This window comes from Plecotus auritus (assembly GCF_963455305.1).
Source record: "Plecotus auritus genome assembly, chromosome: X".
Classification (NCBI taxonomy): domain Eukaryota; kingdom Metazoa; phylum Chordata; class Mammalia; order Chiroptera; family Vespertilionidae; genus Plecotus; species Plecotus auritus.
In genome coordinates, this window is record NC_137784.1 from 26,138,059 (window position 1) to 26,161,432 (window position 23,374).

The 23,374-nt window shown below is 40.8% G+C and overlaps 1 protein-coding gene across 1 annotated transcript; it reads left to right on the forward strand.

The window, feature by feature from the left end:
• Nucleotides 1–4,663: 4,663 nt before the first annotated feature.
• On the forward strand, nucleotides 4,664–5,287 carry LOC308239554 (dual specificity protein phosphatase 18-like; the record flags this gene model as incomplete). Its single annotated transcript, XM_080652326.1, has 1 exon — nucleotides 4,664–5,287. The coding sequence occupies one exon, from the start codon at nucleotides 4,664–4,666 to the stop codon at nucleotides 5,285–5,287; it is 624 nt and encodes a 207-aa protein (XP_080508452.1).
• Between the last annotated feature and the right edge of the window lie 18,087 nt (nucleotides 5,288–23,374).

Here is a 23,374-nt window from a genome sequence, read left to right on the forward strand (position 1 = left end):
AAAGGGGGGATTTCAGTTCTGCAACCACAAGGAACTGAATTCTGCCAACAACCATGTAACTCTGGAAGATGCTGCTGAGTCCCAGATGAGAACACAGGCCAGCTGATACCTTAATTATATTTTTGTGAGACTCTGAGCAAAGGATTCAGCTAAAACACAACTGATCTTTGGCCCACAGACACAAAATACAATGGATTATTATTATAACTAGAGGCCCGGTGCATGAAATTCATGCAAGGGTAGGGCCCCTAGGCCTGGCTGGTGATCAGAGCCAATTGGGGCCTTCCGGCTGCTGGCCAGGGCCTTCCTTCCCTGGCTGCTAGCTGCTGGCTGGGCCTTCCTTCATTCGGCACCACCCCGTGGTGGTCAGTGCACATCATAGTGAGTGATCGAACTCCTGGTCTCCCAGTCAAACTCTTGAGGGGACACTTCTCATATTAGCCTTTTATATATATAGATTAGATATATATATATAGATTCTTTATCTATAAACATACAACTCAGGTAATGCATAATAATAATTAAAAGATCAGGGAAACCACAAGAAAATAGAAATTTATTTTTCAGCTTACTGTGAAGCTCCTTAATTTTTTTGAAATACAATGGCTGAATGTGCCTTAAGTACCAAAGGGAGATAATACACTTGATAAATAAATTTAAAGGAGTCATGAGTATTGTCACACAAGTTATCAACAGAGTGGAGATTACATTGCTTTTTTGGTAAGTGTATATACCTTAATAAAATAGTTATTTCACTTAGTCCTAAAAATATTGACATTCATGGACTACAGAACACTTGCCTAACTCAGTGACAGCTGCACATATAGGGAAACCACTGTATTTATCACCTTTGATATAGTACATATTGGTTTATATATTTCCTCTCTTTTAGAATGTAAGCTGTATGAGAGTGGGAACTTTTAGTCTGGCTTAATATTTGATACACTAGAACAGTGGTCAGCAAACTGCGGCTCACGAGTCACATGTGGCTCGCAAGTCACATGCGGCACGTGAGCCGCGGTTTGCCGCTCTGTTGACTAATGAGTTTGGCGACCAAGGCACTAGAAAAATGAAAGTATTATCCTATCTAATAAAAGAGTAATATGCAAATTAACCATCACTCTGCTATACCAACAAGCCATAGCCACAAGCCACGCCCACCAGCCAATCAGGAGTAAATATGCAAATAAACCCAACCAAGATGGCTATGGCCACAGAGAGCAGGAGGGAGGCATGGGATTCCCTGGCAATGGAGGAAGCCAAGCTTTCCGCCTGCCCTTGCCGGCCTAGGCCTCCACTCAAGGCTACAAAGTTTCAATGATAGAAGATACATAAACCCAAACAGAAATGGTGGCAGCCACGGAGCTGGAAAGATCAGGAGGCTAGGGTTGCCCCCGGCGATGGAGGAAGCCAAGCTTTCCGCCTGCCCTTGCCGGCCTAGGCCTCCACTCAAGGCTACAAAGTTTCAATGATAGAAGATACATAAACCCAAACAGAAATGGCGGCAGCCACGGAGCTGGAAAGAGCAGGAGGCTAGGGTTGCCCCCAGCGATGGAGAAAGCCAAGCTTCTGCAGCCCTGGCCAGCCCAGGCCTCCGCTTAAGGCTACAAAATTTCAATTATAGAAGATACATAAACCCCAACAGAAATGGCTGCCATCACAGAGCAAGCAGAAGACTTGGCTCCGCTCCAGGCTACAAAGTTTCAATTGTAGAAGATAAATAAACCCCAGATACTAGGGCCTCCACTTGGGTTGCCAGGGGGCGTGGCCGGCCTGCAAATCACCACAGGCCCCTCACCCAGGCCGCCCCATTCCCCAAGGGAACCCCCACCCTAATCCGGGACACCCTTCAGGGCAAACCAGCTGGCCCCCACCCATGCACCAGGCCTCTATCCTATCTAATGAAAGAGTAATATGCAGATTGACCATCACTCCAACACACAAGATGGCTGCCCCCATGTGGTCAAAGATCCTGCCCCCATGTGGACACAAGATAGCAGTTGGGAGAGACCAGGCCAGCAAGGCAGGGCAATTGTGGGTGATCAGGCCAGCAGGGGAGGGCAGTTAGGGGTGACCAAACTGGCAGAGGAGGGAAGTTGGGGTGACCAGGGCTGCAGGGAAGGGCAGTTAGGGGTGACCCGGCTGGCAGAGGAGGGAAGTTGGGGGTGACCAGGCCTGCAGGGGAGGGCAGTTAGGGGTGACCAGGCCTGCAGGGGAGGGCAGTTAGGGGCAAACAGGCTTGCAGGGGAGCAGTTAGGCATCAATCAGGCTGGCAGGGGAGTGGTTAGGGGGTTATCAGGCTGGCAGGCAGAAGCAGTTAGGGGCAATCAGGAAGGCAAGCAGGCGAGCAGTTGGGAGCCAGCAGTCCTGGATTGTGAGAGGGATGTCCAACTGCCCGTTTAGGCCCAATCCCACCGGGATTGGGTTTAAACGGGCATTCGGACATCTCTCGAGGGGTCCCAGATTAAAGAGTGTGCAGGCTGGGCTGAGGGACACGCCCCCCCCCCCGTGCACGTATTTCGTGCACCGGGCCTCTAGTAAAGACATAAAAGTACAGAATACATAATCATCAAAATGTAGTACTACAGAGAAACAATCTGAGACATGGAGATATAAAGATATTGATCCACAAACAGAATTGGGGTTATATTCAGGACACAAATTCAGGTTTCTTCAGTCTCAATCAATTATAGTGTTCCTAATATTATACCAAAAATCTATAAAATGGGAAAACTAGTATACACAAAATAGTTTATAACATGTCGAGGGCTTTATTGGACAATGTATAGAAGAAAATATGTAATGTTTACGATATGGAGTATAAGGAAAAAGAAGTTTCTTTGAATGTCTGAGGCAAAGGTGAACACCTAACATTCATATAATTCCAAAAATATTTAACTTAGAATGTAATTTCAGTGGAAATGTATAAAATGAAAAAGTGCCATGTTCTGATAATGTTAATATGCAAAACACCACACAAATTAGCTTGTTAAAATAAGAAGCTTCAGGAATTTAAATGTTATGTATCAACACATAATAAATAAGTAGCAATATTTTGAATAGCTTAGAACTATGAAAAATTCAGCAAAAAGGAAACTCTTAAGAAGTAGATATTTTCTATGTTGTGACAACCTGTAAAAATCACTGAATTACTTTACTGATGAATATTTAGTGAGGAGATGTGCCAGTCCTCCTTATTCCAAAGAAATATCATCTTGTAAAGGATGAACGAATAGATGATTGGAGGCAAGAGTAATGAGGTCGGAGCTATTCCCAGTGTGGTATGAAAACCATGTAAGAGGCATCTAACCCAGACATGGAGGTAATGGTATTTGCCAAGGCTTCTTGGAAGGCATGAAAGTTGAACTAAATCTTTAAGGATAAATAAGCATTATCTAAGGTGAAGCAAAACAGGCAAAAAGCAAGCCAGAGAATTAGAGAGAGCAGGCGGTCATGTATACTCATGGGAGCATGAAATAAGATGGTCGTTTTCAAGGGACTTCAAGCAGCATGATATAGAGAGCATGTTATTTGAGGTGGATAATACTGAAACATGAAGCTGAAGTAGTGTTCTGGCGCCAGTACAGATCATACACTATGCTAAGGCATTTGGATATTATCCACATGTCAAAAAGGGTGCTCAATAAAGACCTGAAATAAGGTAGGATTTTTTTTAAAAAAAGGAGCCAAGTAGGACAGATCTAGGAAATACCAAAAAAAAATAAAAGTCTTTAGTAAATTCCTTGGAGTTGAAACAGAGTAAGACAAAGAGATGACTTCTTGGTGTCTAGAATGGACATCAAGGTGAGTAATGTTACTATTTGATGAATTGTAGAAAATATGAGAAGACAGGTTTGAGAAGGGGCTAGGTTTATGAGTGTTGCTTATAAAGTTAAGCTCATATGCATGTCCTTTGGTTGATCTACCAAGCCCTCTTCCCCTGCCTTCCCTATAAAGTTTGACAGTCTGTCCCATGCTTCTCTGTCTCTGGACCTATTTTTGTTCATCAGTTTATGTTGTTCATTATATTCTACCAATGAGTGACAACATGTGATATTTATGTTTCTCTGACTGGCTTATTTTGCTTAGCATAATGCTCTCCAGATCCCTCCATACTGTCTCAAAGGGTAAGAGATCATTCTTTAATACTGCAACATAGTATTTCATGATGTACTAGTAAAAGTACCACAGCTTTTTTATCCATTCGTCTACTGATGGTCACTTTGGCTATTTCCAAATCTCAGCTATTACTTTAAACAATAAATAATTTAAATTTAAAAAAGAGAATAGATCTGGAAAAGAAAAGAAAAAAAAAATAGAACTGGGGTTTCTCTAAAGACCTGGCTGGGAGGCCAAGTCCTCCCTGTGGCAAACTGCGTCGCCATGGAAACCACTGAGCTGGTGATAGGGGACTGTGACGCTCTGGGGCAGGGTGTGGTTTATCTGAAGACTTGGCTGTGAGGCCAAGTCCTCCAAGTGGCTAACTGCCATTGCCATGGAAACCAATGGCGTAGGCAGGGAGGGAATTGTGACGCTTGGGGGCAGGAGGGGTGATAACCAGTAACTCATCCACTGTCTATCAGACCCCCGCCAGAGGCTTCCTAGCACTGCAGTGTGAGTGGTGCTCTGAAACCGGCCCAGAGACACCGTGCCTGCCGCCTCGATGACAACACCACCACCACCACCATTACCACCATCACCACCACTACCACCACCACCACCACCACCACGATGTCCCTTGCCGGTTGAGGCCCCCCCACAGCCCTTGAGGACCCATCGGCTCTCCCAGCTAACCAGCAGCCTCTACATAAGTAATGCCGTAGCCGCTAACAACAGGTACCTGCTATCAACTAATCACATCACGGCAGTCGTAAATATCTCAAAGGAAATTAACACGTTTATTGAGGGCATTCAATACCTGAAGGTACCTGTGACCGACTCCCCCAGAGCGCGCATAGGCGATTTCTTCGATACTATCGCTGATTACATCCACAACGTAGAACTGCGCCAAGGCCGCACACTGGTGCACTGCCGCGCGGGCATCAGCCGCTCCGCCACGGTGTGCATGGCCTTCCTTATGAAATACCATTCCATGTCACTCTTAGAAGCTCACACTTGGACCAAAGCCCGCCGTCCCATCATACGCCCGAACATCGGCTTTTGGGAGCAGCTAATTCATTACGAATTCAAACTCTTCGCCAAAAACACCGTGCAGATGATTGACTCCCCCCTGGGGAAGATCCCAGATGTGTACCAGAAGGAGTTTGAGCTGATGATGTCCACGTGAGCCATCCTTCCCAGCCCCTGACACCTGCTGTGGATCCCACACCATCATGGAACCATGACTGCTGAACTTTGGTCTGTACTGACAACCCAATGACTTTTACAAGGGCAAACAAAAAGGGGGGCGGGAGCTGCTGAAGTTTTTGGCTTTGTGACCCTTACCTTTAAAGAATAAATCAAGTCAATGAAAAAAAAAAAGTTTCATCCTGCCTGTTTGTTTTACTTTGTTTTTCTTTTTATGGTAAGACCATTTAACATGAAATCTACTTTTAATACCTTTTTTAGTATATAGTACTAACTGTTAGCTATAGGCACTGTGCTGTACAGATCTCTAGAACATAAACCTGAAACTTTATACACATTGAACATCAACATTCTTCTTTCCCCTACCCCACCCCCTGGCAATCACATTTTACTCTGCATTTCTATGATGTTCAATATTTTAGATTATGTATAGAAACACAATCATTCAGTATTTATCTTCTATGACTTGTTTATTTCACTTAGCATAATGTCTGCCAGATTCATCCATTTGTCACAAATGACAGGATTTTATTATTTTTAATGGTTGAAAAATATATTATCTACCACATTTTTTTATTTTATCTTTTCAAATCACATTTTCTTTATCTATTGATCTCGTGTTGGGCATTTAGGATGTTTTCATGTCTTGGCTATTATAAATAATGCTTAAATGAACATGGGAGTATAGATATTGCTTTGAGGTCCTGATTTAAATTCTTTAGAATAGACACGCAAAAGTGGTGTTGGTGCATCATGTGGTAGCTTTATTTTTTTCATTATTTTGAGACACTTCCATGTTGTTTACTATAGTAGCTATACTATGTTACATTCCCACCAACAGTGCACAAAAGTTCCAACTTCTCCACATCCACATCAGCACTTCTTATCTTTAAAAAAATAATAGCCGCCCTAACCGGTTTGGCTCAGTGGATAGAGCGTCGGCCTGCGGACTGGAAGGTTCCAGGTTCGATTCCGGTCAAGGGCATGTACCTTGGCTGCGGGCACATCCCCAGTAGGAGGTGTGCAAGAGGCAGCTGATCGATGTTTCTCTCTCATCGATGTTTCTAACTCTCTGTTCCTCTCCCTTCCTCTCTGTAAAGAATCAATAAAATATATATTTAAAAAAAATAAAATAAAAAAATAAAAAAATAATAGCCATTTTAACAGTTGTAAAGTGATACCTCATTGTGATTGGGGTCCACATTTCTCTGATGATTAGTGATGTTAAGCATCTTTTCATATACCTGTTGGTCATTTGTACACCATCTGTAGTACTTGGATTCAATGCTATCTCCATCAAAAAAACCAGTGGCATTTTTATAAAACTACAAAAACATCCTAAAATTTATATGAAATCACAAAACACCATAAACAGCCAAACTAATATTGAGAAAGAAGAATAAAATCATGTCACTTCTCAATTATTTCACTTTGAATTATTTTAATATTATTATTATTTTTATTTAATTTATTGAGATAACATTGGTTTGCAAAACTGGTTGTACACAGATTTCAAGTGCACAACTCAATAAAATATCATCTGCACATGGCATTTTGGGCCCATTGCTCCAAGCAAAGTCATATATTACAAAGCTGTAGTAATCAAAACAGTATGGTACTGGAATTAGGACAGACACATAAACCAATAAAGCAGTCTACAGAGCCCAGAAATAAACCCATGCATATATGGTCAACTGACCTTCAACAAAAGTGCCAAGAGTAAACAAGGGGGAATAAATAGTTTTTTCAAGTAATGGGCCTGGGAAAACTGGATATCCACATACAAAATAATGAAATTGGATCCATATCTTACATAATACAAAAAAAATTAATTCAATATGGATGAAAGAGTTAAATGTAAGACCTGAAACTGTAAAATTCCTGGAAGAAAAAAAAATAAGGGAAAGCTTTTTAACATTTTCCTTAGCAATGATTTTTAGATTTGGCGATAAAAGGAGAGGTAACAAAAGAAAAAAAAAAAGGACTAGTGGGATTACATCAAACTAAAAAAGCTTCTGCACAGCAATGGAAATAATCAACAGAATTAAAAAGCAGAGAGGATCCAAGATGGTGGCGTAGGTAAACACCTAAACTGCTGCCTCGCACAACAATTTCAAAACTACAACTAAGAGACAAAACGTCTATCACCCAGAACCACGGGAAAGCTGGCTGAGTGGAAGTTCTACAACTAGAAGGAAAGAGAAAAGAGCATTGAGATGTGCAGAAGTGCTGAAAAGCTGAGGTACGGAGGAGCGGGTATCGGGCTGGCAGCGGGCGACTGGGAGCGCTGCTTTTTTCAACCTGAAGGGAAACAAGCTCCCGATTACTCCGAACTCCAGTTTCTGGGGAGACGCGGGGGACCCAAACTCCTACGGGGAGAAGCTGGACTGTCGGCCATCGGGTCAGAAAGTGAGGGTGGCTTGCTTGTAGGGCTGAGCGCAGGAATAATTGTTTACTGAACTGGGGCACAGGACGCGGGGACACAGTTGGAGACACAGAGCCGGCTAACTGGCAGCCATAGCTGTTTGCCATGCCCTAGCCTAGTGATGCCCTGAGACCCCGCCCTGCACAACCTACAAACCCACCCAAGCTCCAAGCAGCAGCTTTAGCATATGAATGGCCTGCCCTATCGCAGCTTAACATAGCAAACTTGCAGCCCAGGTCAGACAGCTCCAAATCCTCCAAACCTCAAGCAAAGAGGAGAAAAACTGTAGTTCTCGCTGTAGTGCCTGCTGGGTGGCCTCAGACAGTAGCTGACCTGCACCCCATTGGAGATCCAGAAGCCAGTGTACCTAGTGGTCAGTGTGAGACACCAGATTTCAACTCCTCACATCCATAAGTGACACATTCAAGAGGCAGACTCAGTGAGCACCAAAGCCCCACTGAAACAAGTCCTGCACCATAAGCGTGTCTCCAGCAGTTTTTCCATTATAGACACAGCGGGTCCTCACAGCCAATTGGCCTGGAGGTCAATTCCTCCCAGTGTACCAACAACAATCATGCTTAACTACAATAAGACTTTGCACTCAGCCCACAAAGGGGTGTACCAAGAGCATCCACCTCAGGTGATTGGGGAGGCTGAGCTACTGGCCCATATAGGTCACCTACCACACAAAGCCACTCCATCAACACAGGGAAGCAGCAAAATGCAGAGACAAAGAAACATGTCACGAATGAAAGAAATGGAGGAAAGCAAACTACTGGACAACATAGCGTTCAGAACCACATTTATAGGGTTACTCAAGAATCTTCTAAAAACCACCAAGAAACTTGATGAGACCTCCGAGGAGCTTAATGAGACCTTCAATGAACTTAATGAGAATGCCAAAAAAATGGAAAAGGACCAGTCAGAAATTAAGCATACATTGTCTGAAATAAAGAATATACAGAAATTCAACTGTAGATCAAAGGACCCCATGAATCAAACCAAAGATCTGAATTATGAGGAAACAAAAAACACCCAACCAGAAAAACAAAAAGAAAAAAGAATCCAAAAATATAAAGATAGTGTAAGGAGCCTCTGGGACAACTTTAAGCGTACCAACATCCGAATTTTTGGGGTGCCAGAAGAAGAGAGAGAGCAAAATATTGAAAACCTATTAGAAGAACTAATGACAGAAAACTTTCCCTACCTGGTGAAAGAAATAGACTTACAAGTCCAGGAAGTGCACAGAACCCCATACAAGAGGAATCCAAAGAGGACCACACCAAGACACATCATAATTAAAATGCCAAGAGCAAAAGACAAAAAGATAATATTAAAAGCAGCAAGAGAAAAACAGTTAATTACCTACAAGTGAGAACCCATATGACTGTAAGCTGATTTCTCAACAGAAACTATGCAGGCCAGAAGGGAGTGGCAAGAAATATTCAAAGTGATGAACAGCAAGAACCTACAGCCAAGATTACTCTACCCAGCAAAGCTATCATTCAGAGTTGAAGGTCAGATAAAGAGCTTCACAGACAAGAGAAAGCTAAAGGAGTTCATCACCAGGAAACAAGGATTACATGAAATGCTGAAGGGTATTCTTTAAGAAGAGGAAGAAGAAGAAAAAGGTAAAGATAAAAATTATGAACAACAAAATGACATCACATACATACCTACCAACTAGTGAATCTAAAAATCAAGTGAATAAAAAATCTGAAGAACAGAATGGACTGGTGAATATAATAGAATCAGGGACATGGAAAGGGAGTGGACTGACAATTCTTAGGGGGAAGCAGGTGTGAGGGGTGCGGGAAGAGACTGGACAAAAATCTTACACCTATGGATGAAGACAGTGGAGGGGGGTAAGGGCATGGGGTGGCGTGGGGTGGGGAATCAAGTGGAGGGGAGCTATGGGGAGGGAAAAAGGAACACCTGTAATAATCTGAACAATAAAGATTTATTTTAAATAAATAAATAAATAAATAAATAAATAAATAAATAAAATAAAAATAAAAAGCAACCTACAGAATGGGAGAAATTATTTTCAAACCATCTATCTGACAAAGAGCAAAAGAAAACCAAACAACTCCCCCAAATAACCAAATTAAATTACAGATAAAGGACTTTAATATATATTTCTTTAAAACTTTTGTTTTTAAAAATTGGGACTGTTATATTGGTTACAAAAAAACTGCATTCACTCCTGCCAAAGAGATGAATCATTTTGTTGCTCCTTGGAGAGAAAAAAATATCTCTGAAAACTAGAAAAACAATATTATGTGTAAAAAATTTTTTAAAAAATTATCTAGCTATATTTACTCTTTACAAAATATTCATAGTAGCTTCAGAACACATACATGAATATTTTCTCAACATTTCTCTTCAAATTTGAAGTTTTGTTAAAGCAAGTCATACATCTAAGACACTATTATATTTAGATCTTATAGTTGTTATAGTATTAACTACTGTTATCCCAATGGGGTGTTCTCATATTAGTGAAATTCCCTTGAAAATTACTCATTTTTGATTCATAAACTTACAAACCAAAGACTTGATACAAAATGCAGTTTTGTTTCACATCTGAGGCCTCTTAAACCTGTTTTTGATGCAGCATCACTCACAGAATTGATGGATTCATCATTTAGGAAACATGAGCCTGGTTTCTTAAATTATCTATTAACACCCTCATTTATGGTGTTTGGTACAAATGTAACAAAAAGCAATTAGGGCCCTAAGTTATGACAAACTCGCCCATAGGTTTGGTATAGTTTGCCCCGCTTTTCCTAATTCTCTCGACCATCCACCCCCACCAGAAATTGTCATCCAGGTAGGATAGATAATTCTACTGAGCCTCTCCAATTGAGTCCTGGTAAAATAATCCATGAAGAACATTATTTTAAAAGACCTACTCATAAAGTTAAACCAAAACCGGAATGCTACTTTTGTACATTTTTTTAGTCATTTAGACCAATTTAAGCCATGTATTTATTACCATAGGTTCAGATTCTAGACACACTGTAATATTTTTTGTGAGGTATCCTATCAAAGAAATAAAAAAAAACTTGAAGTATTAACTAGAAATATTTTATAGGAAATTATATAATCACCATAGTTTTACCTTGTGCAGTATATCCAATACCAAGATAAATGGGTACAGCATTTTACAATAATTAACTGTGTAGACTCTAAATACAGACTGAATGGGTTGATAGTCATGATTCACCATGTATAAACAGTATGCCCTTGGGAAAGACAATTGCCACTATTTGACTCAGTTTCTTTGAGGAAAGAACACAGACTATCTTGAGTATTAAAAAATTAAAACATACAGAGAGAACCAAGATGGCGGCATAGGTAAACACATATTCTTGCTGCCTCTCACAACCACATCAAAATTACAACTAAAAGGCAGAACAATGACCACCCAGAACTGCGGGAAAGCTGACTGAGTGGAAGTTCTACAACTAGAGAGGTGAAGAAAGCGCACTGAGACTGGTAAGAGGTGCGGAGACGTGGAAAGTGCTGGCACCTGGATGTGCTGCTCTTTTAATCAGGAGGAAGATATAAGCTCCTGCTTTCTCTGAACTCCAGTTCTGGGTGAGACTCAGGGAGACCCAGACACATATGGGGAGAAACTGGATTGTCTGGCAAAAGGACAGGAACACAAGGGCGGCTTTCTCAGAGAGGTGCTGGCAGTGACCATTGTTCCCGCATGGGGGCGTGGGACTTGGAGACCCAGAGACCTCTCTGGTGCAGGGCTGACTGGCAGCCATTGCTGTTTGCTCCACCCTGGTGATTCCCAAAGACCCCACCCCACCCAATTTACAACCCCACCCAAGCTGTGTGCATCGACTTTTACATATGAATTGCCTGTCCTTGCTCAGGATAAAACCTGTCAATCTGCAGCTAGGTCAGAGAGCCCCAGAGCTTCCAAAAGCAGGCCCAAGGCCTGGCAGCAGCAGCGTGCCTTGCTTCACAGCTGGGCCTCCTCTGGGCACTTCCAAACCCCATACAAAGAGAAGGAATCTGCAGATCTCTCTGTAGCTCCTTCTAGGCAGCCCCAGACATGGGCTGACCTTGCACCTCCTTGGAGATCCAAGAACCAGTGTACCCAGTGGTCAGAGTGAGACCATACCAGATTACAACTCTTCACATCCATAAGAGACACACTCAAGGGGCAGACTCAGTGAGCACCAAAGCCCTACTGAAACAACTCCTGCCCCATAAGGGTGTCTCCTGTGCAACAGATCTTCCAGTGTAGACACAGCTGGTCATCACAGCCACTTGGCCTGCAGGTCAATTCCTCCCAGTGATACCAACAACAATCAAGGGTTAACTACAACAAGATGGTTCAAACAGCCCACAAAGGGGTGCACCAAGAGAGTCCACCTCAGGTGACTAGGAAGGCTGAGCCACTGGCCCTATAGGACACCTATCACACAAGGCCACTCTATCAACTCAAGGAGATTTATCAGCTACCCAATACATAGAAACAAACACAGGGAAGCAGCCAAAATATGGAGACAAAGAAACAAGTCATGAAAGAAATGGAGGAAAGCAAAATACTGGACATAGAGTTCAACCACGGTTATAAGGTTACTCAAGAATCTTCTAGAAACTTCTGAGAAATTTAGTGATGCCCTCAAGGATATGAAAAAGGACAAATCAGAAATTAAGCATACACTGACTGAAATAAAGAATAATATACAGAGATGCAACAGCAGACTAGAGGATACCAAGAATCAAGTCAAATATTTGAAACACAAAGAAGCAAAAAATACCCAACAGGAAAAGCAAAAAGAAAAATAATCCAAAAATATGAAGATAGTATAAGGAGCCTCTGAGACAACTTCAAGCGTATCAACATCTGAATTATGGGGGTACCTGAAGAAGAGAGAGAGCAAAATATTGAAAACCTATTTGAAGAAATAATGACAGAAAACTTCCCCTACCTGGTGAAAGAAATAGACTTACAAGTCCAGGAAGTGCAGAGAACCCCAAACAAGAGGAATCCAAAGAGGACCACACCAAGACACATCATAATTAAAATGCCAAGGGCAAAAGACAAAGAGAGAATATTAAAAGCAGCAAGAGAAAAACAGTTAGTTACCTACAAGGGAGTACCCATATGACTGTCAGCTGATTTCTCAACAGAAACTATGCAGGACAGTGGGAGTGGCAAGAAATATACAAAGTGATGAATAGCAAGAACCTACAGCCAAGATTACTCTACCCAGCAAAGCTATCATTTAGAATTGAAGGTCAGATAAAGAGCTTCACAGACAAGAAAAAGATAAAGGAGTTCATCACCAGGAAACCAGTATTATATGAAATGCTGAAGGGTATTCTCTAAGAGGAGGAAGAAGAAGAAAAAGGTAAAGATAAAAATTATGAACAACAAAGTGACAACAAATACATATCTATCAACAAGTGAACCTAAAAATCAAATGAATAAAAAACCTGATGAACAGAACAGACTGGTGAATGTAATAGAAACAGGGGCATGGAAAGGGAGCAGAGTGACAATTCTTGGGGGGAAGGAGTTGTGGGGGGTGTGGGAAGAGTTTGGACAAAGAGCTTCACCTATGGACGAGGTCATTGGTGGGGGAGGCCTGGAGTGGGGTGGGAACCAGGTAGAGGGGAGCTATGGGTGGGGGGAAGAGGACCATCTGTAATAATCTGAACAATAAAGATTTTTTAAAAATTAAAACATACAAAATATTTAGAATCATGCCAGACTGGTAGTAAATAATCTGGTTAATTATGATTAATTCATTAATGAGTCAAGTTATGACATTTTGTAAGTTAAAACATAATCCTTAAGAACATGTATATTGTATTAATGTATAATACATGAATGAAGTGTTATGTATAATCTGTTAATGGGTCCTTTAGAAGGCCCATGGTTAAATTAAGAAATTTGCATATAAATAATTCATATTTGCAAAAAAACATATCTTAATATAGTATATGGTATACTAGTAGCCTGCTGCACGAAATTTGTGCACAGGGGGGGGGTCCCTCAGCCTGGCCTGCACCCTCTCCAATCTGGGACCCCTTGGGGGATGTCCAACTGCCAGGGGATGTCCCTGTGGGATCAGGCCTAAACCGGCAGTCAGACATCCCTCTTGAAATACGGGACCGCTGCCTCCTAACCGCTTACCTGCCTGCCTGCCCGATCGCCCCTAACCACTTCGCCTGCCAACCTGCTTGTCCCCAACTGCCCCCCATGCCAGCCTGCTCACCCTCAACTTCCCCCTGCTGACCTGATCGCCCCCAACTGCCCTCCCCTGCCGGTTTCATGGCCCCCAACTGCCCTACCCAGCCAGAGGCCCATCCGTGGCAGGGCACGGAATGCTTGCCTCATCGCCTTGGCAACAACACAAGCGTTTGGTGCCTGGCCCCCTGCCCCTGGCCACTCCATGCCTGCTGCCCAGAGACCCTCCGCGGCCAGGGTGGAATGCTTGCTTCATTAACATGGTCAGTCACACTGTCCGCTCTCAGCGGCTGTCCGCCAGGACTGGGGAACTCCAGCAGGGCTGAGAGGACTGGGCACTGCCATCTTGTGGCTATGGGTGCTGCCACCTTTGTGGTGGAGCAATGGTTAATTTGCATATTCCCTCTTTATTAGATAGGATATCTAATTGCTTAGTCATTTTAAAAAATCCAATCCAGCCCTAACCGGTTTGGCTCAGTGCATAGAGCATCGGCCTGCGGAATGAATGGTCCCAGTTTCAATTCCATTCAAGGGCATGTACTTTGGTTGTGGGACATCCCCAGTAGGGGTATGCAGGAGGCAGCTGATCCATGTTTCTCTTTCATCAGTGTTTCTAATTCTCTATCCCTCTTCCTTCCTCTCTGTAAAAAATAAATAAAATATACTGAAAAAATCCAACCCATCACCACCAATGAGGAACCCATTTATACATTTCTAAATCCATAGTGAGTAAGAGAGATTCAACTCTTCAAATTTCTATTTTTTTCTTCATTTTTAGCTGGCTAAACTATTAAAAGGATTAGCAAACAACTAAGCAAAAAGTATTTAAACTGAAAGCCTCAATCAAAACATGAAAACAGGGACACGAATGCAATGTCTTAACACATTTTCTCCTGCATGTACTGAATACCATTTCTTATTAAGAAGCTAGTAGCATTTCAAGAATCTGATTATCCTTGCATATGAGACACATTTATCTCTGGGTAAATTGTAGACTATTGCTATTGTGATCTCATGGGATAAAATGAAAAGCAAACACTACTTGTCAAAATACTCAAATGGGGCTAGTGTTCATCACAAATTCCATTTTCCCATTAAAATAACTTGAGGAATAAAATAAAAACTTAAAGTTAAACCTTTTGTATAAGATGTCAATGAAGTTGCTACCTCATCTGACTTATGAAAATGTATTTTATAGTACATAAATTTTAACCTAACAAGTACTGTCTTCAATCTTAGCAAGGTTAAACAGTGTAATGGGCAGATAAATTAGCATAATTCCCCAAAGGATGAGAGATAAGAGTCATATAAACATTATGACATTAATCAAATCCAATTTAAAAATACAAACTAGGTTTTAATATTCATATTTAAGGAAGCCAATATGAATTCCATTAAAATAGGAACAGCCAGAAAAAAATTGTAACTGTGTGGTAATAGATGTTAAATAGACTTATTGTGTTTATTTCTCAATATATATAAATATCAAATTATTATATTGTATACCTAAAACTAATATATGTCAATTATACATTAATCATAAAATCAATAAATGAGAGAATACAATAAACAAAAAATCAGTAAGATATGTGATTGAGAATATAAAGACAAAATATGATGTAGCCAGATAGAAATGGGTTCAAATTAAGCTATGTAAACTTGGGGAACTTATGCAAACTTGCTGAGTTCCAGTTTGAACACTTGTTAAGGGGAAAATAATAAAGCAACCATAATATTGGCATAAAACTGCATGATATGTAGATGAAACAACTAGCACAATGGACAAATGGATAGTTATTGAATGAAAATATAGTCTCAACTTAGCAAATGGAAAGTAAATATAAGGCAGTCCCAAAAACCTGTACAAAAGTAGAACATAGGTAAGAGTGGATAGAACCCAATAACAAGGTTTGGTTTCGGCCTCAGTAATCAGTCTAATATTTCTAATTGTGTTGCCCATGGTTGTTGGAGGCAGAATGTGTACTTCAAGGTCATTTATGAATTCCCTGCTCTGGCAAGTAATCAATGATAATACAGTCAAGTAGGTTAACATCATCTCTATTAAGCATAACTATGTCACTAATATGAACGAGCAAGACATTCTATGTATACTTAATATCCGTATGTATACTTTCAATTATAAGTAAGCATTCCAGGTGAAAGATTGTAAATATTTTGTCAGCTGAAGTATAAATGTAGAAGAATAGTATAAATACTGTAATTATAAAATATAATGCCACAATAATTAATAATAGTTACGAAGATGTTTATGTACAAAATGAATTCTTAGTAATTTTGAAATAAATAAAGAGGGAAGTAGATTGTGAGGTAATATACATATTAAGAGTTTGTATTACCTAGATAACTTTAGATAGCTGGAAAATACTTACAAATCTATATATATACAAAAGCCTAAGTGATCATTATTACCAGTCGACCAAATGACCACTCAACCAGTCACTATGACACGCACTGACCACCAGGGAGCAGATGCTCGACATAGGTGCTGCCCCCTGGTGGTCAGTGTGCTCCCACTGACAAGCTCCCTTGGTCCCTGCCCCCAGCTGGCTGGCCCCAATGGGCCTTGATCGGGACTGGGAGAGACAGCCCCAGTCGCTGGCCAGGCCGAGGGACCCCACCTGTGCACGTATTCATGCACTGGGCCTCTAGTTTTTAATATAAGGAAGAGGAGATTAGATTATAACTCTAATTTTTTAATTTGTTTTTTTTGTACACTTGTTTTGTGTTCTAATATTTATAATATTAGAATACAAATTTTAAAGATACAATTTAATACTTAGTTATTTTATTGTTTTAAAGCCATGGTTTGTAATAAAAATTCCAACTTAATAATCATTTATATATTTTGAAGATAATTAAAATCAGACTGTCAACTTGACCACCTCAAACCAGAGGAGAAATATCTCCAAAACCATGTTCAATGTCATTAAAAATTGCCCTTGAGTAGGCAACCAATTGATGTATCTCTCTCACATTGATGTTTCTCTCTTTCCCTTCCTCTCTCTTTAGAAAAGCAATGGAAATAATATCCTTAGGTGAGAATTAACAAAAAAATTGCCTTTGATCCAGACATAATAAACAATACAAATAATATGAAGCGGTATATGTTGTAGAGAAATTGAGTCGCCCCTAAATAACTTCCTCCTCCATTTCCAGGGTTGAAAGTAAACAGTTTGGGGAATTATGCTCATTTATCTGCCCATTACACTATTTAACCTTGCTAATATGAGTTACAGTGACTGTAGGAACAAAGTAGGAGCTGACAATCCTGAATACTATAATACCAAACTCAAAATTCCCTTCTAAAATGTTGAATAAAATTAACTTTAGACAAATATATAAAAATCTCACTCTGATATATAGATGTGTGGCTTTAACTTTGACTTTTATTTTAATGATATATTGATTTCAAGACTCAACATTCAATAAAATATGTATAAGGTACATCTCTAAGAGGGACTTCAATATTCATTTATGTATAAATGGAAACTTAATTCTGCTAAGATGAGAGCATGTGAAGTCTTTTCTATTTTACTACAATTCCAACTCAGAAGCTAAGGGAATCATTAGGGAAAATGTCTACTTTCAATTTTGTGTTTGAAAACAACAAAGCTGATGGACAGCATAAAGCTGTGGAAAGCTTGTCAATTTTCATGTGTTAAGAAGAAAAAATGGGAGAAACCAAGATGGCGGCATAGGTAAACACCTAAACTGCTGCCTCGCACAACAATTTCAAAACTACAACTAAAAGACAGAACGGACACCATCCAGAACCACAGGAAAGCTGGCTGAGTGAAAATTCTACAACTAGAAGGAAAGAGAAAAGCTCACAGAGAATTGGAGGTACAGCAAAGGGGCTTTGTGCGCGCAGAGAGGAAGGGCGGCTGAGAGCCTGGCTGACTTTCTCTGGCGGAAGGGGGAAGGAAGCCTCCGACCGCACTGAACCCCAGTTCTGACTGCACTGAACCCCAGTTCCGGGCGAACCACTGGGGACCCACACTCTTACAGGGGGAGTCTGGACTCTCGGGCGGAGACTCGAGCTGGGAAAGGCAGAAGTCTGAAGGTGCGCGCGGGCCAGTGCGCACAAAGGCTGCGGAGGTTGCCACAGGCTTTCCCTAGTGGAAGGGAGTCAGAGGCTCCTGACGGCACTGAGCCCCAGTTCTGACTACAGTGAACCCCAGTTCCAGGCGAGCCCCTGGGGACCCACGCTCTTGTGGGGGGAGTCTGGACTCTCAGGCGGAGACTCGAGCTGGGGAACGTGGAGGACTAAAAGCGCACATGCGCACAAGGGCAAGGCTGACAGGAAGCCAAGACTGAGACTCCACCCCATCCAAGCTGAGCACAGAGGCTATTGCAATTTGGCAAGTCTAATCCTATAAGGCTGTCTCCAGCACTGAACTTCTTCCAGCATAGACACTGCTGATCCTTACAGCCAACTGGCCCGGAGGTCAATTCTTCCCAGTGATACCAACAACAATAAAGACTTAATTACAACAAGGCTGTACACACAGTCCACAAAGGGGTGCACCAAGAGTGTCCACCTCAGGTTAACTGGGGAAGCAGACCCACTGGGCCATATTGGAAACCTAGCACAAATATCTACCTTACCAACTCAGGGAAGCAGTGAAAATGCGGCGTCAAAGAATCAGATCACAAACGAAAGAAATGGTGGAAAACAAACGACTGGATATAGAATTCAAAACCACGGTTATAAGGCTTTTTAAGAATATCCTAGAAAAGGCCGATAAATATAACGAGACCCTCGAAGATATGAAAAAGGACCAACTAGAAATTAAACATACACTGACTGAAATAAAAAATATTATACAGAGACCCAAAAACAGAATAGAGGAACACAAGAATCAAGTCAAAGAATTGAAATACAAAGAAGCAAAAAACACTCAACCGAAAAAGCAAAAAGCAAAAAAAATATCCAAAAAGTTGAAGATAATGTAAGAAGACTCTGGGACAACTTCAAGCGTACCAATATCAGACTTATGGGGGTGCCAGAAGAAGAGAGAGAGCAAGATACTGAAAACCTATTTGAAGAAATAATGGCAGAAAACTTCCCCCACCTGGTGAAAGAAATAGACTTACAAGTCCAGGAAGCCCACAGAACCCCAAACAAAAGGAATCCAAAGAGGACCACACCAAGACACATCATAATTAAAATGCCAAGAGCAAAAGACAAAGAGAGAATATTAAAAGCAGCAAAAGAAAAACAGTTAATTACCTACAAGGGAGCACCCATACGACTGTCAGCTGACTTCTCAACAGAAACTATGCAGGCCAGACGGGAGTGGCAAGAAATTTTCAATGTGATGAATAGCAAGAACCTACAACCAAGATTACTCTACCCAGCAAAGCTATCATTCAGAATTGAAGGGCAGATAAAGAGCTTCACAGATAAGAAAAAGCTGAAGGAGTTCATCACCACCAAACCAGTATTATATGAAATGCTGAAAGGTATTCTTAAAGAAGAGGAAGAAGAAAAAAGTAAAGATAAAAATTATGAACAACAAATACATATCTATCAACAAGTGAACCTAAAAATCAAGTGAATTAAAAACCTGAGGAACAGAATAATCTGGTGAATATAATAGAATCAGGGGCATAGAAAGGGAGTGGACTGATAATTCTCAGGGGAAAAGGGGTATGGGGGGTTCATGAAGAGAATGGACAAAAATCATACACCTATGGATGAGGACAGTGGGGGGGAGGTAAGGGCAGAAGGTGGGGTGGGAAATGGGTGGAGGGGAGCTATGGGGGGAAAAAGGAGAAATAATTGTAATAATCTGAATAAAGATTTATTTAAATAAATAAATAAATAAATAAATAAAACAGAACAGTGAAAAAAAATAAAAATAGTAATAAAAAAATAAAAGAAGAAAAAATGAAATGCGAGAAGCAGATACATACTATAAATACTAGGAAAGCACATTCAATATAAAACAAGTAAAAAATGAAAGCATGGATAGGCAGTGTGGTATCATGAATAGCAGCTCTTAAACACACACACACACACACACACACACACACACACAACACTTACCTCTTCAAAACAATATAAAATGCTGAGTTCATGTCTAGCATTTAAGTAAGTATTTAGGCATATTTAGGTAAGACCCCTAGAGGAAAAAAATAAACATCTGTAGAAAACATAAAGCTATGCTTACATTTTAAAGCTAAACTTCAAGAGACACCAAAATGGAGGTGGGGATCAATTACCTAAAATAAATGCAAATAAGATTACAGTAGACCCAGTCAGGAGCTTTTGGTCATTGAGTTGGGTGAAAAAAGCATGAGTCTGGTCTCCCCAACAAAGAAATGGGTGTGAGGCTCCCTAATGCTGCCCCAGTGACTGGTACGAGGGCCTGGATAGGATAAGGGACCACCATACCTTTGTCACCCACAGCTCCCACCCTGTCCACAGAGTCCGATGGCAGTGGCTGCACTGAGGCACCCAGCTGACATTTGTTCAACCTTTGAGGACATAGCTATTTGATGAGGCTAAGAGATACATGTATTTGGGTGTGATGCTAGAAAACTTTATAAATATCCTTGTTGGGCTGATACCATCCACTGTGGTGAATGTGATGTCTCAGTTTGACTCTTCAGGTGTTGTTGGTACATGGTTTTGACATTCACTTTGCAGAAATGAGGACAGCTGGCCATGTACCCTGGGACTTCCTATTTGGAAGTGATGCAAGAGACCTATAGGATCCTGGTCTCCTTGGTCAAGTGCTTACCTCTCCTCCATACAAGAAACCCGCTGCACAAGTGATTCTGTCCTCTCTGTCCAGACTGACTGAATGTGAATATGTCTTTCCTGCAGCCCTGAACATCTTCTAGACTCACATCATCCTTTCCATTCTCCTTGTATCTGCACCAGGGATCTTTGAACACAAACCATCACTCCAGTGCTCCTCACACTCAGGCCACAACTGAGATCCTTACTCCAGATTCCCTGAGACAGGAGCCCTTTGGCCAAACTGGGTTGGGTCAATGTCTCTACAGCCCAGTTAGCAGAATCCTGGGTAATGGGATTTTCTAAGAGAAGAGGGTGTGTCAGGAATATCCCTGGAGAGACATTTGCCATTAGGGCTCTCCAGCTATCTTCCTAAACAACACAATTCATTTAAAAGGTATCAGGTGGCATGCATGGACACCCTCCAAAAACTGACTCCTTCCCTATTTTTGTTTCTGCCTCACTGCTGTCAGGAGAATGTCTTAGGTTAGTGCTCAATGTCTAAAGCCCTTCTAAGTGTTACAGCTTTTCCATTTCAACAGAGGGAGCAGCCCTTGAGCAGGCCTTGTGACCTCTCTAGGACTTTAGAGCATTATTTTGATGCCATTATATTTTCATGGTAACCTATTATTTGTGTCAAGTAAAACTGGTTTTCCCAGCTAGAGAACTGATAGAAATATACTTTTGAGGATACAATTGAGGATAACAAATATACTTTTGAGGATAACAAATACTAAATGTAGGCTAAAGAGAATAATAACCATGGTAAGAGCTAAGCACAGTTTGAGTATCGGGTCAGTTGCAGGCACAGTTCAAACTGCACTCATTGGATTCTAATCATCTCCATCCTTTAGCTTTGAGAATCTTCTTTTAAAATATATTTTATTGATTTTTTTACAGAGAACAGAGAAGAAGGGAGAGGGATAGAGAGTTAGAAACATCGATGAGAGAGAAATATCCATCAGCTGCCTCCTGCACACCCCCTATTGGGGATGTGCCCACAACCAAGGTACATGCCCTTGACCAGAATTGAACTTGGGACCCTTCAGTCCACAGGCCAATGCTCTGTCCACTGAGCCAAACTGGTTAAGGCTAGCTTTGAGAATTTTTACATGTCTGTTTATCTTGCTATTTGTATTTTATAATATTTTATTGGTATGTTTTTTGAAGTGTGTCTTCTTTCACTAAATCCAGCAGGAAGTCTTAATGCCCACCTTCATCAAAGACATGTTAATAAAATACTCCTCCAGAGTCCATCTTTAGCTCATGTTATGAAAAGGTCAAATATGCATACACAACAATTGCTATAAAGACACTAAGGTTCACTCAAAAAAATGAATAAAACACACTGTTTTCATGTTCTTCACTTCATGGGGAGCAAAGCTTTTAAAATAAACATTAGGAGGCCCAATGTGTTCATACAGTGATGAGAGCAAAAGTACACCAGGCAGGTGAAGAGGAAACATGGAGGGGCCATATTAGGCAGCTCTAAAGCAAGTGGATGCAGTGGTACTATGCCTTTTAGTTCTGTAGAATATATCCCATGTGGCTCTCTTTCTATATTTGTGTTCCAACTGTAGAAAATAATTGTTTTTCTATAAGACATTTCTTACTGAATATTCTGGGATAGGGTCTATTTTATCTAAGAACATGGCACAGACTTGGGGATAGTGGTTACGTATGAAATTTACATTTGGTACCAACATGGTTACAATGTTTGTGTCCATGAAGGTGTGGAAAGTTGGTATCTGAAACTGAGATAAATGTTTTGGATTCAATGATCAAATGTCCTCACTGGGAAATAATGATCATGTCACCTGTAAAGGCAGTGACAAGTGTTTGCATGGGGGCTGGAGATTATTTCTGGAAAATGTTATGGAATGAGCAAACTACAGAAAGGCATTAATGTTTATTAATAAAGTCATACAATTAGTAGTACTTACTGGTAAACAGCTAGGAGACAAAAAGCTCTATGAAACCTGAGAACTGGTAAGTCTTAACAGATGGTAAATAAAGGACACTGATGATAAATAAAGGACACTGAGTTCTAAGAGGTGAATGAATTACCTTGAGTCCTTGGCTATCCTGGAAGCTTAGCTACAAGGAAATTCTTGTTTCTAAGGAGTGTGAGTCATTTTCATTCATGAGAATGCTAAGGAAAAAATGGTGAGGTGAGAAAGACATAGTAAGGTGTGAGCAGAAAAATTTAAAAGAGTGAAAGGAATGCCATGGCACCATGTTTGATTGCTTCAACAATCATTTACTAATTATCTCATCTGCTTCAGAAGCACACCTAGGTCTGTGTTATAATCAGTGAATAAAGAAATGTGTCCTCGGGCAAGTTTGTTCGAAGTCTTTATTGAAGGCATAGCCAGGAAATCACAAAAAATCTATACTATGGTAAATTATAAGGTATCAGGTGCTGTGGAAATGTAAAAACAGCAGCATATAGGAATGATAACCATGTGGATCCTGAAAATTTTAGGAGCACACCGTTAAAAAAGGGTAGAAAGCAATTTGGACACATCATAAAGTTGATCTTTGGACAAGTAAAAGCCAGATTTATGGCTAAATGATTTCCCACATTAGTAGTACAATGCCCCCATGCCAGGAGCTTGCCTGGTGTGTCAGACCACTCCTATGACTAATGCCC